This window comes from Drosophila navojoa, chromosome X (assembly GCF_054131105.1).
Source record: "Drosophila navojoa isolate 15081-1374.11 chromosome X, UAZ_NAV_1.0, whole genome shotgun sequence".
NCBI lineage: Eukaryota > Metazoa > Arthropoda > Insecta > Diptera > Drosophilidae > Drosophila > Drosophila navojoa.
The window spans coordinates 16,666,447-16,685,205 of NC_142895.1; the positions used below are offsets into that span (position 1 = coordinate 16,666,447).

Consider the following 18,759-nt stretch of genomic DNA (forward strand, 5'->3'; position numbering starts at 1 on the left):
GGCCAACTTTCTAAGAATCAAGCCCATAAAACGCAGCTAATTTTCAACTTGGCAAAAGGATGCACACGCGACTGAACGAGATTTCAAAAAAAAAAAGCGAATTAGAGAGAGAGAGAGAGAGAGGGAGAAGGGAGAGAGAGCAATTGCAATTGCAATTGTCTGGTAAGTTTTGTGCCAGGCCAGCTGTAACTGGGTCTGCAGCTCAGGGAAAGATGCGGCGGAGCAGGAATTGAGCTGCTGCCAAGAAGGCCTGAAAGGCAGTAGTAATGGTAGAATGAGAGAGAGAAGGAGAGGGAGGGCAGTCGCCAGGGCTGGCCGCGGAGGGGTCACATCGTGGCGTCGCAAATGTGTGGCATACGCATAGGCGCCGCAACGCAAGTTCTGCAATTGTTCGAGAGAAAAGTTCGTGAGCCATTTATCATGGCTGCCCGCTTTAGTTGTGGCAGTTATTGTGCTAGCAACCTTATATCATAATGCAACTGCAACTTTGCACACACACACACACTCACACACACACACAGAGTCAACTTTTGGTAATGAGCAGCAGTTTTGCAACCCTTTTGTCAACTCTGAACTGAGTTTTATTTGCATTTGTTTTCTTTGCTTTTCTTCTATTTTATGTATATGCTTATATATACATATATATTTATTAAAGCTTCTGGGCAGCTGTTAGTTAGAGTGTGTGTGTGTGTGTGTGTGTGTGTGTGTGTGTGTGTGTGTGTGTGTGTGTGTGTGTGTGTGTGTGTGTGTGTGTGAAGAGCGCATGCATGGCAGGAGAGCACGCTTAACGGCTTGTTGGCCACTTTACGCCGTTGTACTCACGACGCAAGAGGCAGACGGCATCAAACATGCAGCAAAAACAACTTAAATACATGTAAAGCCATCTCAATGTGTGCGTGTGCGTGTGTGTGTGTGTGCACTTGAAAAACATATTAAAAAATGAGAAATAAAAATAAAACGACACGCGCCAGCGAAAAAATCAAAGCACATTATTGCAAGGTAAAATATATAGCTCTTTTCACAGGTTTCATTTTTTCCCCATTTTTTTTATTATAAATACATATATATACATATATTTAAATGCCATGCAAGGCGGGCCATTAAAAATATATATGTATGCATAGAGTTTATATAAATATGTGATTGCAGCAACTGCCCAAGTGCACTACAAAACTATAAAACCCAACCACAACAACAACTACAACAACAACAACAACTACAACAACTACAACAACGCATAATGCGGGAAATCGTTGCAGCATTTCAGGCACCTCGGGCGTATGAGCAATATTTAGTTACCTCCTGGCCAATGCAATGCAATTCAAATGCAGCAGGTAAAAAACAGACGTGTGTGTATGTGTGTGTGTGTGTGTGTGTGTGTGCTTACAATTAGAATGGTACACGCTGGCATATTTCAATTAAATTTGCATTTTTCAAGTGAAAATATTTGTCGTAATCAATCAATCAATTAATGCAATTAGTCAATCTACAGCAAATTTCAATTAGCTCCAGATAAAAAGTTTAAATCAATGTGAAATCGAATTTAGAAAATATGAGATGAGTGCAGAGCAATTGCTCAACAATTTATTTGCTATAGACTGATGCAGAGAATTTGATAATTAAATTGAATCGCAAAGTGGAATTTAAAAATAGAATTTTGTTTATATGTATATGTTTACAAACAAAAATTTCCATTTATCAAACATGTATGTATATGTAAATCAGTTTGTTTACTTATTTAATTCATCTTTATAGATGAACAAAAATATAATTCAAGTAGATAAATCTTGAAGGATATGTAAATCCGTTTCTTTATTTATTTAATTCATCCATCAGACAAAAGTATATAAAATAGATAAATCGATGTCCTTCAATGTATCTACCTATATATATATATATATGTTATCTCAGGCGCGTAGCCAGAAAATTTTTTCGGGAGGGCTTTCAGCAAATATTAAATACACATATTCGTACTTAATAATATAATGGATGACCTTTATTTCAATTTTTTTTTTTCTACAAAGGAATGTCTATTTTCCGACTTGTTTTCGCCATTTCGTTCAAAATATCCTCTGGATTGACTTCAATTTTAGAAATTTTCGACTATTTCGGGGGGGTTTGAGCTCCCGAAACCCCCCCCCCCCCCTGTATACGCGCCTGTGTTATCTAAAATATCTACCCACTCATCTATATACGCACTTTCCAATTACAATCTATGTATCCTCATATATTTATCTTATTAAATGTGTTATCTACTTTGCATCTATCCATCTCTTTATTTCCAAGTTGATCTATTTATGTATTTATCTTCACAGCTTCTCTGTATCTATTCATTAATACTCCATCAAGCTGTTCATCATTCACATAATTCTTTATCTATCTGCCTGTCTATCCATCATCATTTCGATTTCACTTTACAAAAACTAACAGTAATTACAACTATCGTATTATTAATATACATCTATAGTCTTTCCCATCCACCTTTAATCTACTTCAATAATTATTTCCAATTCAATCTCTAGTTCTCGTCGAATATCCGCCAAAAGCTCAATGTCAATCAATCAATCAGGCACATCATTAATTGGATACTTGTCAATTATACATGGGATTGCCTGGGCATCCCCTCATAACACTAATGAATATGCATCAGTCCATCTATGGCCATTGCTGTTGCACGCCAATCAATCGGCAATCAATCATGTTATTTGCGATTCGTTTTGTTTCACTTAGTCTCAATCATAACGCGTATCAATCGCTGACAGCAGCCAGAGTCGCATGCATCACATGTCAATCAAGCAATTCAACAGCCAAGCAGCACATTGCGTAAGATTGCAGACAAAAAAGCAAACAACAAAACTAACTGCTGAGGGGTTGGGTAGGGGGACGCGGTTGGGCTGCGGGTGCTGCTCATCCAAATCAGCTTCAAGTTTGCCGCAGACAACTGGCAGAGACCATACACTCCCGCAACCTCGCTCCCCTCTTCTGCATAGCTCATAGTTTAATACCACGACACACACCACTCCTTACCCACCCCCCCCCCCCTCCCCCTGCCCTGCCTCTACAATCCTTCATTCATGTGCATCCTTTCTCAATTACAGGTCGTCCGCTTATCGTGCAGCAGCTGTCCTGGCTTGCTGTTTTCCTGATCTCGAAGCGTATGGCATCAGCCAATGTCGTCATCGCCAGCGTTTGCCACCGTCTGCCCCACAGCTGTTGTTCCTTTTTGTTTGGTGGGTGCCCGAAGCCGGGAAAAGCTCCAGCCATATGTTTTGTTATTGCTTTATGGCGCAAAAGCACTTCCCGCACATCCAGCGCGTGGAAGCGCTTGGCACGTGTCCAACGAGTCAGCTAAAGCTTCTGGAAGCCGACTGCGAATGTTGCAGCAAAAAGCTCCTTGTTGGCTGCAGGGCCCAGCCCGAGCAGCAAGCTAACGCCATTAAGGGTGGCGGGTACCCCCCCAAAACACAAACACAAACACACACACTCGAAAAAACAAAAAAAAAAGGAAGCCATAGCCAGGTCGTAAAAACAAAATGCCGGCTTTGCATGTTTGAGAGCAGGCGATAGGCAAGCGAGAGCAACAGAAGTTCCACAGAGAGAGAGAGAGAGAGAGAGAGAGAGCGAGAGGGAGGGAGGGAGACAGAGTGTGGGCTGGCAGCATGCGAGTGAGCTTAATGTGTTGTCAGCGAACGCCCAAGTAAAACTTTGACTTAACTTTGCTACCCACAAACTGCTTTTGGCTGCTCTTTGTTCGCTCTTCAATAGCAACAACAACAACAACAACAACAACAACAACAACAGCAACAAAGCATGCAACAATGTTACATTATGTCATAGCTGACATTTTATACAATTTTGATTGCCGCTGGAGTGTCGGCAGCAGCGAGTGCTTTGCGCCTAGCATTTAATGCCGTTAACTTATCACATCAAATATGATGAATACATTTTGTCTGATGCTTGCTGATGATCTGTCAAACAGCAGCAGCAGCAGCAGCAGCAGCGGCAGCAACCCCACCAACTTAATCGAAACCTTGACACTGACATGCTTAGCGCTTAAGCTGTTTACCCAACAGCAAAAACAATTGAACAGCCCTGTCAACGTGGCCGATAACAGCACATTATGTGGTTATTAGTCAAGTCAAGTCAAGTGCAATTTCAATGAATCAACATTGTTGCTCATCATTGTGACTAATGAATAAACTTGTTAAGCCATTCAGCCAGTCATCAGCTCCATTTGTGGATCGGCTATAGCCATTACCCAGCTTACTCAAGCACTTTTTGTGACTGTCTCTGAGACTTTTCAAACCGTTAACTAATTTTAAAATCGGATTGGGAAACGACTTTTGTGAGCATGCTTGTGGTGAGCAGACGGAGGCTTTTCAGACTCCATCTATATTATTCATGATCGGGATGACGAGCTTAGTTTCGATCTAGCCGTGTCCGTCCGTCCGCTCACTCATCCATCCGTTTATCCATCCGCCCATCATTCGTACATCAGTCCATCCGTCTATCTATCCGTCAATCTTTCTTTCGTTCGTCCGTCAGTCCACTCTTTCCTCTGTCTGTCCGTCCTTCTGCTCATCTATCCGTCCGTCTGTCCTTCATTCCGTCCGTCAGTCCACTGTCTCGTCTGTCTGTATATCCCACTAACCATCTATCCGTCCATCTGTCCTTCCGTCAGTCCACTGTCTCGTCTGCCTGTCCATCCTACTATCGCTTTATCCGTCCGTCCGTCAGTCCCCTCCTCTTTCGTCTGTCTGTCCGTCCGACTATTCATCTATCCGTCTATCTGTCCTTTCATCCGTCCACTGTCTGGTACACCTGTCCTTCCGTTCGTCCGTCCGTCAGTCCACTCTTTCGTCTGTCTGTCCGTCCGTCTATTCATCTATCCGTCCGTTCATCAGTCCGTCCATTCGTCAGTTTGCCATATGAATGTCAAATAACTTAACTTGTTTCCTAATTATCGACAAGAACAAAAATTGTCTTCATTTTTTAAAACATATGTAGCTCACTTTCTACAAAAGACGTTTGCACCGTAGAGACTTTCCCGTAAGACGTTAAGTACATACAATACAGCTGTGATATCCCAGCAACACAAGCACGATACTATGTATATATAGCCATCAAAACCTCTTTGCCATGAAAGTCTTATCCATGCTTCTTAGTCTAAGTGCGATAATGTCTAACAAAGCAAGCCTCTTGCTCTAAAGAAGGACTTAGCCTTAGTTTAACAGAGCTTAAGTACAAGTATTATTCTTACACTCTAAAATATGGATTAAGAAAGTCCATCTAGTTGTTTAGCAACTAAAGTAACGAAGAGGCAAATCCAAGCGCTGTCAAACAGTGTGTGTTGTATGTATATGTATGTGTAAAAGAGCCGTATTTGAATGTCAGCTGCTTGCCGTCTGCAGGGTATCCTCTAGTCGAACATCCCCCTCCGTGCAGCGCACTTTAACTCTAATTTCGAGCGTAATGAGCATAGTAAATAATTAAAGCTGATAAACTGTGCGCTGCCTTGGCTGACGACTTTGAGGGCACCCGGCATCCCGCTGTCCGGAGCACTTGGCATTCAAGCCGTGCAGCAGCCGGCAACCTGGCTGGCCGCACAGCCCGCGGCGTTTTGCCGTTCAACAACCATTTTTAGTGGCCCCAAACAGTTGAGGGACTTTTTTCTTTTTTTTTTTTTTTTGCCTCTCATTTTGAGTCTTTTCGCCCAACTCTGTGTGGTGATCGCATGAGGCGCGAGGCAGTCGACAAAATCCGCTTAAATGCCACTTCCGCTTGTCGAATGGCAGCTGCCGCATCAAGCGAAGAGTGTTGCCTACTTCTGTGCGCTTTGGCTGGCCATTCAACGGCAATGCAAAAGGCCAGCCATGAGAGGAGGGGGAATGGGGACGTGAGAGAGGCAGACCTGAGCTGAGCTGAGCCCCTGGCTATAAAGAACATTTCGCATTGACAGACCGTCGCAGAGCTTAACACAAGCACACACAGACTCTCACAGACACACACACACACACTCATACATACATAAGTTTTATATGCATAAGATTTCGTACTTGAGAGACGCTTAAACTTATGACAGACATCTCTTTTGTTCGGCCAGCTAAACGCTGGCCCCCGGGCGTCCAGCTGCAATGCAGTTGCCATATTTTCATAGCTGACCGCTGTAACTGTAAACAGCAACAACAAACTGTGGACATTTTACAGCACTAGTGACCGGATTTCAATTGGCCAGCCACGGCAGGGGCAGCCTTGGTGGGCGGGCGCATTGAAGCTTTAATATCAACACTTGACACGCCGAGTGTCCTTGTTGTCCTTATTGTGCCATGTCGTTGAAGTTGCCTTTTTCTCTCCCCACTTCTCTTCAATTTTTTTTTTTTTTAGTTTTTTTTTCGTTTTTTGTTAATTGCGCTGCTTCACACACACTCACACACACACACATTGGACACTTTATGGCTGCACGTCCTTTGGACAATGTCAACGGCCACACCTGCCCGCTTATGCAAATGCCAAAGGACTTTCGAGTGTCACCTGTCTTGTATCAAGACAATTGTCGCTGACACTCGCATACGTTTGCTACACCAAAACTTAAAATAGCTCAAACTAAGTTGTGTGAATCAAACAGTTATGTATGTATGTATATAAGGGCGTGGTGGATCGATGGTGCTATAAAGTGAAAACTTTTGAATCGAGGGAAAGTTAGATAAATGTATTGAGCTGTCAAGTTGTCAATCAGCCTTACTTTTGTTTAGGGCATATAGTTCCTAGAGAGGCAAACATAACCTAAGGAGTAGATTTTGGATAAGTTAGACACGTAAATTGAGCACCCCAATTTGTATCATCCTGGTCCGATTGCTACAATGAATAACAGACTAGCTCTAATAGTTCAATAAATGTTTTTTTTTTACAGATTTATTCAAGGTAAAGCTAATACATAAGTTTGCCTCATCTATTGGACAATCTGATCGGAATTAATGAAACTCTTTTGATAGTATTAAATTGTAAGAAAAAAAATTCTTAATTGAAAGGAAAAAAAATTTTCCTTATGTTCATGTTATATTTCTATCAAATAAATTTTCCTTTTTTCGTATAATTATATATATGATAAAATGATCGATTTCTTAGCTAAATCACCCACACTTAAAAAATTAATTACATCAAATATAAAGTCTTAGAAAAATAATTTTAAAAAATGTAAGTAATATTAGGGATAGTCCTAATGTTATTCATATGGAGCCTAGGAAATTCTATGCAAATATCATTATTATTTTACGCTTGAAGATAAATAGGTAATACAAACATCAAAACCTCTCTTATGTGAAAGCTCGCATAGCTGAGCTCGCTGAGCTAAGAAAGTTTGAGTAATTCAATTTTGTTAATTTAATTAAAGACATTCTCTAGGGTTTAATTAAATATTTCGTTTTTAATTTTTCTCCAAGCCCGTCTCAAATAATATAAACGACCAAGTGTTGTTAGCGCCTGGAGATGTCGCCAAACTCCTTAAGCATTTGATTGGAAGACATAACAATAAGATCAAATGAATGTAGATGCACTAAAACTTGGTTGAAAAACAATAAGGAAAATTGTATTATTTGTTAGCTACGTTTAAATTTTTACTAAACTTAATTAACCTAATCTTATTTATAGCCTCACTATATCCATAGTGTTCTAGGAGCCCAAGTAAAGTGCATTCACGATTATATAGTAATATATTGTACTATAATAATCGTACATAAAATTGATAAGATTTGCCTCTTAAGTCTTACTAGCCAGTGCAGCATATTGAGTAAGGTAGTATTTTTAAAGCTGGATAAATATATTTACATATGTACATCTATAATATATACTGTATATGTATATATGTATACTATATGTGAAAATTATTATTCCAAGAATTTATGCAAAGGAGATACAAATAAATAAAATAAATTTAAAAAGAAAAAAAAAACGTTGACATGTTTGTATTTAGAAAGCTTGCTCAACTTGAAAAAATAAAAAATAAATAAAACAGAAATCAAATTCAAAAACCAGAAGGAATGTGACAGATTGCGTATAGGGAGAACGTGCGTGGGCAGCCCATGTGATCGATATACCCTCGCAGCGAATTACCATCACACTCGCTGGTGATTCCCCTCTGACTGGATGCTAATTTGCGGCTTTTGCTTATTCAAGCGCATAACATTCGCTTTCAAGTTTCGCGCGCGGTGCGCAATGAAACTGTTTTACGAGTAGTTTTCACTTTGCAAAGTGTTTTTTTTTTCTGTTTCTGTATTTGTGTTTTATCAGCGCCGCTTGTCGGTTATGCTCCTATTGTTCCCTATTGGCTGTTGTTGTTGTTATAGCAACAACAACAATAACAACTACAGCTACCGGCGAAACAAAAGCTAAAGCACACATTCTGCATGCAAATAAAACAAATAACAAAACAACAGCAACAGCAACAACAGTGAAAGCAACAAGAACAAACCAGAATTCTCCCATCGGCCGCAAGTGCAAGTGCAAGCGGCTATCAAGCACCTGTGTGTGTGCTTGTATTGGTTCTCAGTCTGCTTGGCAGCTTGGTCGCTTTGTGTCCCATTATGTTCGCCTGGCAAAATTGGAGCATTTATTGTACCAACAAAAAAAACGCATAATATGAGAGACGAACTGCCAGCAATCGGGCCACAGCTGCAATGTTGTTCTTTTTTATTTTCTTTACTGTTACTGCCGTTAAATACACACAACAATAAGAGATAAATACAGACCTGCGAGCGAGCGGAGTCGACTTGTGGCTGACCTGTAAATTATATTTAATGCAGCTTTATGCATTATTTATGTATGATCACTATGCAACCAACAAGTCGCTTGACTCCATAATTTAGTTTAACTTAAAGCATTCTCCTACAATTATTTTCCGTCTGCTTTACTCAAAGTTCTTAGAATTCTATTTTTAGACACGTTCAGCATACCCTCTGCGTATACAGTGCAGCGCAACGAGAGCAGCACGCAAGCTGTCGTCAAGCGTCTGTTTAGCACATACACACACACGCGGAAAGCTTTAAGCTTAGCCAGTTCAGCAACCAATGCGCTGACACAATATCTTAACCGCAGCCGTCACTATAGCCGTCCCCCTCTAACGCTCTTCGCTTGCTGTGCTTGATTGCAATCGGGCATATTGTGAATTGTGATAGCTTGTTATGTATATAAAAGAAACAGCAACAAAAACCGAGAAAAAAAAAATGAAAAGAAAACCAAAAAGCGTTTCGTGAGCAAACACTATTTAGGTCGACGCTGCGCTGCCGCTTGCTGAACGCCTGCTAACACATCTAGGGCAAGTTCCTAGAATGTTCATTCCAATAAGCCACCATGGCCGTTGCAACATCGCGAAAATGTTAAAATTGCTGGCAGGCGAAATTCGTAGAATTCACCCGAACTCAATAGGCGCCCAGCGTCGCATGGAGCACTGCTGCGACCGCCGATGTACCTGACGGGTTGGAAGAGGGTGGGCCCCTCAACATGTTCGTGGCGTAGTCAAAATCGCGTCATGCGCGTCGCTATTTCAGCAGGCGGCCAGATACCAACCAGCAGACGCCGCCATACAAACATCGCCTCACTACCGCTGGCGCTGCTACTGCGGCTGCCGCGCTGCTGCTGACTGTCAGCGCGAAGCCATCCCATTGCCGGGCACGGGCCAGGATGCCCAATCACATATGGCCGCGCAACGCAACGGACTCCACATACGGCCAATGCCAATGCGTTTACCAATAGCGGGCTCCACCAGCTCCACACACATTGTGCTCGCTTTTAACACTTTCGTTTTCTTGTTCCAACCAAACGCTGGCCGCTAAATAGGCGCCCAGCGTCCAACAGCAGCGCGTTGCCAAGCAACAGTGCGCAACAGCGAGACAGCTCTACACATTTCACGGGCAGACAGAGATAGCGAAAGAGAGAGCGCCACACAGCTGAGTCAAGTCAGTCAGCGTCAGCAGAGAGAGGCCAGTTGTCTCGCTCGCAGTGCTATATCGCGCCTTGTCTGGCGCTCGCTCTCATATGTTAGCTAAACATCGTTTGTGTGTCGCTTTTAGTTCGCATACATATATTATGCATGTACATATACATATTTATGTATGCGTATATTCGCTCACGCTCATGTAATTATCATGCGATGGCAATGTCCTTGTATAAAAAACAGTTTCTGTGCACAGGCGCACAGTGTGAGACGACAGCAGCAGCCCCCACACAAACTGAGCTGAAAACGATATTTTCTTGCTGTTGTTTTTCTTACACGAATGCCGCTCGCTGCGCTGCCAACGCTGACTGAATCATGACTCGCTCGCTCTTCTATCTCTCTCTCGCTCATGCTCACTACTGCGCTTGTAAGCGTTTAGCTTTATTTTTATTTTAGCTGCAAAACCGCTGACTGTGCTCACTCACTCAGTCAGCATGCAGCAAAGTCATGCCTGTGTGTGTATTTATATGTATGTATGTATGTATATGTCTGCTTGTAGCTTTTATTTCTTGCTGGTGGAGTTTGGTAAAAGTTTGTGCACTTCAGCGGCTTGCTGAACGCCTGTTCGAAAATCGACTCACTGAAGGCCCCTGAAATCGTACAGCATACGCGATGTGTGGCATCCGGTCGCCCGAACGACTTCGTTGCCCAGCCGGTCTGCATTGGCCGGGCTCCATCATCATAAATGTGACTCGACTTGAGTTGAACTTGAACGTTGTTAGTCCCGTCGAGCGGCTTGAAATGCATTGCATACATATACATACATATCTATGCTTATGTATGTAGGTTGGGCCATGCCCATTCAGTTTCGGCTTTTAATTACTCTCACTAGCAGCACAGATAGAGCAGCCCCCACCGTACCCTCCCCGTCCCATTCACTAGTCGGCCCGCAGGTCTTAGCCGGGCCAAGCCAATTAGTGAAAAATATTGGCCACCCTGTTCATTAGCTGCACACATTTCGACCTACGCTTTTTGCAGCGCATCTTCTTCTAACCTATTACGCCGGCATCTTCTTAATTAAAAACCTGACAATGCTTGCCCCCAGACGCGGCGGCGCATTTTTAATTGCTTAATTGGAATTGCGTAGACGACCGACGATGGGCTCGGCGGGTCCGTTGGCCCTGTACGTCACAGCAGGGCACGGCACGGTACGGCACGGCTCGGCCGAGCCCGAGACGGTTCGGCAAATACGTGTATCCTTGGGCGCCCAGCCATTGGTGGGCGCATGGACCAGGCGACGCCCTCAACAGTTGCTCGCATGCTGTCCCGCTCGCACGGCCAATTAGGCGACCCGCCTCTCAATTCAGCAACACGGCCCAACGCTCACAATCTGCTAACAGCCGGCATCCCGGGTCTGGTGTCAAGGTCATCCGCGGAGCAGACACCACGCCTAGATACGCCTCAAACTCAGCGCGCACAGCAGGCGCCCAGCAAACAGCAGCCAGCAGTTGCCCAGCATCAGGATAACACTTCGTGTGTGCGTGTGTGTGTGTGTGTGTGTGTGAGCATATTCCGGATATTAAGCAATGCTGAGCTGGAAGCTGTGAGCACGTTGCCGTGCCCGTGTCCTTGGCTCGCAATCCAACGCAAGTTTACGGTAGCTTAAAAGCCCAACTACGAAAAGGAAGAGACGCAGCTGGCAAAAGCTTTTCAAGCTGCTGAGAGAGCAGCGAATATTACAGAATCCTAGAAAGCTGAATGTATGAATATGTGAATGTATGTACATGTATATGAATGCATGTATATGAATGAATAGATGAAAGTGTGAGTGTAGCAATAAATGTTTAGGTGTATGAATGAATGAAGATGAATGAGTAGATGAATGAATGAATGAATCCAGGCATGAGTATATGAATATGAGATTGAGTATATGAATACATGGACAATAATTAATATTTGAGTGTATGAATGTTTTAATACATATATGAACTAATGTATGAATATACATATGTACATATGTAAATTGAGATGAATGTATGAATGTATTAATGAATATATGCATGAATGGATGAGCGAATGTATGATGAATGTATGAGTATATGACTGTTTGAATTGATATGCTGGAAATATATATGAATGAATGGATAAATATATACATAAATGTAAATTTATGAATATACATATGTACGTAGAAAAATGTATGTATGAATCAGCTGATGATGAAAATGACTCACACCAACGGATGAATAGCTGAATAATATTGTTTCTTTTCGGAAAAGGTAGTACACCCACTTATTTATTTATTTATTTATTGTTATCAAGAATTAATTCTAAATAACAATTTGTTAAGCCAGAGCGACAAAGGCCTTCAGGCATTATTTACATTCTATAAATTATTTATTTTATGTACATTATTTACATTCGATACTTATTTATATATATACATATATACATATATATTTGGTCCACCCACTTGATGAGCTCTTGATGATGAAATTTATGGAAAAAATTGCTACTGCAACTGAATGCATTCACTGTGGCTGTTCAGCTAGTATATGAATATGGGAGAGAGCTTTGAATAGAGCACAATGAGCTTTACTGCATGAGAAACGAACAACTGAGTGTATAAATGAATGAATGTGAGCAAAGGAAATCTCGGTGCAGCGAGAGAACATACAACCCATATGAAGAAGATCTGGAGCTGCAATTGAGTAGAAGAAGATTAACGACTGTCTGAAGGGGCAGTTCCGCATGGACCCTGCACATCGGCATCAACAAGTGGTTCCAGCTGAGCAAAAGTCAAGGCATGAACCGACGTAGATAGTCAGGGTTGCACTCAAATATGAATTTGATAGCACAGATGTGAACCTACAGTTATTTATGCCAAGATCCAAATGAGTTGTAGGAATTATCATACATCAGACCATGGTCCCTTTGAGCAAGACTTGCGTGACGTGAGGTCAAATATTAGAATAGCCTAATTATAAAAAAAATAATAATCTAATGTTCGCTTAGTACATACATATATGGTATATACAATATATTTTAGTATACTCTCTTGTCAAAACAGACAAAATAAAGATCAAACTAATATTTTAATATTTTCCCATTTTTTATTCATTTAAATATATTGGAATACATTTGAGAGTTCATTGTCTTGAAATCTCTAAAGCCATATGAAAAATACGATATATAAAATAAAATATGTATTTTTGTTTAGGTTTAACCCTCAGCCTAATCGTCTTCAATCCCTCTGCAGTTTATAGGGCAACCACTAGGTCTCAGCTGATTTTCCAACACCTGGTATATAGAAAGCTAGTAATCCACATTTCATTCATATTCATATTCCCAAAACAATATTATATTTTGTCATCAATAACATTTTCTATATTTAGCATATAAATTTTTGATTTAAAATATCTTTTCATTATACGAATAATATTGTATATGTATATATATATATGTATATATATGTATATGTAGTCTCAACTATTCCTTGATCCAAAGATATCAGCTTGACGATATGCCCCTCCACACGTTGCTGTCTGATTGGGTTAAAATTGTTAGGCTAGAATAAAATTGCAATAAAAGAAATCATATTTGTTTCTTGCCACAACTTTTATTTACCGCATCCATAAAATGCATAAAATGTTGTTGATGTCTGTGTGAAGAGTATGAATGATAATTGTTGTTGTCTTGGAGCCGATCCTCGTTGACGCGTCCCCTTGTAGGCATACTCGAACTTGGCATGTAGTACTTGTATATCATGTATATTTATATGTATATAATATTTCAAATATTTTTTGGATAATATATATATATATATACTATATACCTTTGTGTTACTCATGTATATATAATATGTATATGTATATATAAATTTAGTTAACATTAATTTTTATTTAATTTTTGTTTAATTTATTTTTATTTTTTTTTTTTCCTTTTTTTTTTTTGTATAATTCATGTCCTACGCTGGGCCATAGAAAATTCCAAATCGCATGAGGAAATTTCTAAATCGAATCAGTCAAAGTTTAAGTTGAAAAACAATTTGATATACTCAAAAACTTTTCCATGGCACAACGCGTAAATATTACAATAGCTTTAATACTTCAGACAAATACTCGAGCGTCTTCGTTTATCATTATAAATTTTTTATTTATTTTTAATATATATAGATTTGTTTTTTCGTGTAAAAGTTCAGTTGCCAAGTGAAAATTAGTTGTTTTTTTTTTTTTGTAATTGAAGTAGATAGAATTAAGGCGTGGTTAGGATAATGAAATCTGGGATCAATGGCAACCGTTTGAATTCCGTTTGTTTAAGTCTTTGGCACATTTCACTCGTTGCTAGCAAAATTCGTTCGAATTGAAAACCAAAACCAAATCGAGTTTGATTCAAAGAAACTGATATGTACTTCATGATTGATCAGATGTTAAACTATGTAGTTATAGCAATTCAGGGAAGAGGGGGGAAGAGCTTGAGATAGTTTTGTGGGCAGCCAAGCAAAGCGGAAAACCAAATGCAAACTGTATGCAAACTATAAATGTAAATATATATGTATATACATATATTATATATGCATATATGAACATATTTGCATATATATATTTATGTACACATATATAAACGAATTTTTTTTTCTATATTCAACTGTGGCAAATGCAACAACGCACAAAAAACTGTTAAGCCATATATATATATATATATATATACATATGTATACACATGCATATATATGTACATATATACTACATATAATTGGTACTTAGTCGTCTCTTCTTCTTCATCATTTTAATTACTTTATAACAAACATTTCTAGTAAATTTTTGGTTTTTATCGAAACTTTGTTGTGGTTAAAATTTGTGGCTAAAATTGCATTTGATTTGTTTTGTTTTTGTTTCCAAAAAATTGTTGTTAATTTGTTTGTTTGTTTGTTGCTTTGTCGCTAATCATTATTATAATTAATTTGTTAACAAACAATCAGCTACAATTCAACACTGGCTAATTACATATGTTTAATTATAGTTTGATTGACTAATTCATCAATTATTTGTAAGTTTTGTGTGTTCAAATATTTTACTTTTCAATTGTAATTTTAATTATTTAATTATTATTTTTTTTTTTTTTTTAATATAAGGCCGCTTGGGCAACTGCTATATAAAAGGCTCAATTTGCTAATAAAAAACATGAGTTGGCTAACGGTTTAGAGCGTGTTACAGCTACATTTTCTGTGAGACACAAGAGTGAAAGAGATAGGTAGAGACAGAGAGCATAGATTAGAGCTCAAATATTTATTGCTAAATCGAATTTTCAGCTATTGGAATGATTTTAATTTTCAATTTTTGTTTTGTTAACTGGAATATTAAAGCTGCGGCTAAGATTTGCAACAAATATATATATATATATATATATATATATATATATATATATAAATATATATATATTGTATTAGTTATAGTTAGTGTTTGTTTTGTTGTTAACACAACTCTTATGTTTGTTGACTAATTTGTTAGGTTTTGAAATATTATTTTTGGGATTTGAACTGTTTTAAAAACTCTTCTACAAAGTACTTGATATATTCTCTGGTTTATATGTATATGTATATGCATTCTAATTTTGTTTCTAAATTGGTTAAATTCATTCAAAACTCACTCCACTGGCCTCAAAAACTTGCGCATACATTTTGTTCTTTGGAACATTGCATATGTATAGGGTATGTATAATGTATGTCTAAATGGTTAGTTTAATATACTGTATAATGTAAAATGTGTATATATATGTATGTATATATACATATATATGCCATATATCATATTTTATAAGTATGTGTGTATGTATATATGTATATGCGGTTCGGCTTCGAAAGGAATCCGTTTCCCGTTATGCCTGCTAGTCAAGCCTAGAATAGTTCCTTGCATTTGGTCATAGATTATATTAGATTAGTTAGTAGTATACATTTCAAATGGGGAGCTGCAAAAGGGGCGCTAGTACAAATCCATACTAAACTATGTATGTAAGTAGTAGATAAAGCATTATCCAAATTGTGGCATATTAGAGTCAGTAATAAATAATATACTGTACGAATATAAATATATATATATATACACACATATATATAAGTGTGAGATAATTACAGATTAAACAATCACGTAAAACAGAAATAACAACTTATGATTATGAGAGCACAGCAATCAATTATATAAATTATGTACATCATAAAAGAAATTGGTAAATACTTAGCGAGCATATAAAACATAATAGCAAAGGACAGACAGGGACTAAAAATAAATAAACAAAAAAAGAAACGAAAAAAAATCATACATAAACAAAATCAAACCACAGGAATGTAAAATATATGTGTTAATTGTTTTTTAGTTGTTTTTTTGCCAGTTTTTTTTGTTTTTTTTTACGGAATGCACTTGGCTCTAAGGCTAAAAGGCATTTACTTCAGCTCGCCGGGCGTAGCGGATAGGGCCATTTTCGAGAGCGTGGCCAAGGAACGTTTCGGGAATGTATTGCTGCCATCCGATGGATCCGAGAACAATTTACGAAAGCTGCAAGGCAAGTGAATCAAAATGGATTCACATTCATAACGAAAACCTATTCTATGCACACTCACAATTTGCGTATGCCCGACTCGGAGCTTTTCTTCCAGGGGGCATCGTCTGGCTCATAGGGCAAGGGTCCCTGTACGGGCGCATCGTGTCCCGGAGGCCTGCCAGTGACGAGAACAAACAAAACATATTAGATAGATAAATAGATGTGTTTAAATTTGTTGCTTAGTTAGACGCACGTCTCGCCGGCCACATTCTCATCCTCGACATCGGCCTCAACGCCATCGTCGGCCTCGTTGTCGTCATCGTCGTCGCTGTCATCGGAGCTGGATATTTGGCGAGTCCGCTTGCCGCTGTTCGCTGGCTTCAGCTCGGCCAGCTGCTCGTTGAGGTTGTCAATGGTTGTGAGTAGCTCGTCCCGTTCGCTGATCAGCTCCTTGAGCTCTCGTGTTGTGTAGCGCGGCCGGTTTGGATCGTTTTGGTCATCATCGTACGACTGCACCAAATCCTCGTTCTCCTTTTCGGCCAGACCCAGGCGCTTGCGCAGCTGATTGATCTCACGGCACTGATCCTGCAGTTGGGCGAGAAAATCGGCACGCTCCTCGCACAGCGTCTTCACCTGTGCCTGCATCAGCTTGTGCCGGCGTCGCGTGTCCCGCTCCGACGCCTTCAAGCGCTCCGCCTGAATGTTGACCTGTGTGTGCGTGTGTGTGTGTGTGTGTGGGATAGCAATCACGTCAATCAATAGGCCAATCGGGCTAAGTCAACTGCTGCTGCTACTCACATGTTCCAGCTCGCTGTACTTGTCCTGGAGTTCGCGCTCGCGCTGCTTCAGCTCGTCCCGTTGCTTGTATATCTGCTCCTTGAGCCGCTGCAGCACCTGCGTGTCGGAGAGGGCGCTGTGCAGCTCGTTGTTGGTCATGCTGATGATGCTCTCGGTGAGGCTGGCGCCCAGGCCGGAGCTTTGGGCCGATGCCGATTGCAGGTCCTGCGTCTGTTTCACCAGCCGCTTGTTCTCGTCCTGCAGCGAGGAGACCAGCTCGACCAGCTCATTCGTCTCGGTGCGCCACTGCTCCTCAATCAGCTCCAGTTCCTTTTCGAAGCGCCGCCGAAACTCGGCCTTCTCCAGTTTCTCGCTCTCCAGCTGGGCTATTTTCTCGCGGAGCTCTTGTATGGTGGTGTTCTCGCGCTCGTTTTTCGTCGCCAATGCCTCGAGCAGCTCCAGCGTGTTAATTATCTTGGGCATCAGACCACTTACCGCATCGGTGCCATAGCGATCCATGATGCGCTCATACTCCTTGCCAATATCCGATGCCAGATCGTAGACATCGACCACGCCGATGTCATCGATGGCGTCCAAGACCATTTCCCCCATTTCATTGAGATGGAAGCCGGGCATCGAGCGTCGTTCAACTGTGTGGGAATTCAGCTACGCACAGCAGCTGGCGCTTTGCTATCTATCTATCGATGGGGAGCTGGGGCTTCACTTCAGCTCTAAATAAACACTCACGCACTCACAAACACAATGGCACGCACACACACTCGCACGCAGTTGGCTTGATTTGGCTTGGTTTGGTTTGGCTTGGTGTGTATCGAATTCGCATTCACTTTATCGCTCTGCTCGGTCGCCCACAACAAACAAATTGCACATATGCTACAACAAAATATGCGCATATGCAACGAGCTCGAACTTGGACCTGCAACTGGACCTGGTTTTCACGAGTCTTTCGATGACTGCATACTCGCTGGATGAGTAATAAATAAAAACTTGCAAATTCTGCGCCCCACACACTTCCCTTCCGAATGGAGCGTTCGCAGCTGGCCGCCGAGAGCTATCTATGCAAAGCGAGCGTTATTCGCTCTCGCTCTACACATGCGCGCAGCGTTGCTTCTGCTCCCGCATAGAGATGAGCGTTGTGCTCCACTGACTTGGCCAATTATTTCTAATTTATGAATTTGATTTCATCTAGATTGTGTACGGCAAATGCGGGCATTTTCTTTGAATGAAGTGTAGGCAAAACAATTTACGCACATTTGCACGCCTAGAGATGCGCAGGTAACTGCTCAACCGATACTCGTCACGACTCACGAGCGCAATAGCAGTAGGGCAACAGCTGTGCTTAAATATTCAAACAGAGAGCCATCAACTGATTTTTGAAATGCAATTAATACTCTTATTTAGTTATAAACTAAATAAAATTATTGAGTATCTAAATAATTAATTATAGTGCCATAGCTTTTACATGTACATATCATGTTTATTGTCTCAATACATTTGCT

General features: G+C 40.5%; 2 protein-coding genes and 1 long non-coding RNA gene across 4 annotated transcripts in view; 1 reads left to right on the forward strand and 2 right to left on the reverse strand.

The window, feature by feature from the left end:
- Positions 1-18,759, reverse strand: part of futsch (microtubule-associated protein futsch) — a 115,200-nt gene that overhangs the window by 81,787 nt on the left and 14,654 nt on the right. The window lies entirely within an intron of this gene.
- The window catches only part of LOC149090652 (uncharacterized), a 110,549-nt gene that overhangs the window by 40,831 nt on the left and 50,959 nt on the right, over positions 1-18,759 (forward strand). The window lies entirely within an intron of this gene.
- Positions 14,148-18,553, reverse strand: Rilpl (Rab interacting lysosomal protein like). 2 transcript variants are annotated; one of them, XM_018109603.3, is made up of 5 exons: positions 17,264-18,553; positions 16,719-17,173; positions 16,545-16,640; positions 16,372-16,479; positions 14,148-16,203 (listed from the first exon to the last, which is right to left on the reverse strand). In XM_018109603.3, the coding sequence occupies exons 1-5, from the start codon at positions 17,876-17,878 to the stop codon at positions 16,071-16,073; spliced, it is 1,407 nt and encodes a 468-aa protein (XP_017965092.1). In that variant the 5' UTR covers positions 17,879-18,553; the 3' UTR covers positions 14,148-16,070. The 2 variants fall into 2 exon arrangements, with proteins under 2 accessions (XP_017965092.1, XP_017965091.1); XM_018109602.3 differs by lacking the exon at positions 14,148-16,203 and having other exon boundaries at positions 16,290-16,479; positions 17,264-18,552.

Excerpts from the sequence above, each read along its gene's own strand:
- Rilpl (XM_018109603.3), bottom strand. The coding sequence starts at position 17,878 with ATGCCCGGCTTCCATCTCAATGAAATGGGGGAAATGGTCTTGGACGCC. Across the intron at positions 16,480-16,544 it reads GAGTCGGGCATACGCAAATT|CTTTCGTAAATTGTTCTCGG; the intron begins GTGAGTGTGCAT and ends CTTGCCTTGCAG. Across the intron at positions 16,204-16,371 it reads GCTACGCCCGGCGAGCTGAA|TCCCTGTCTGTCCTTTGCTA; the intron begins GTAAATGCCTTT and ends ATTTATTTTTAG.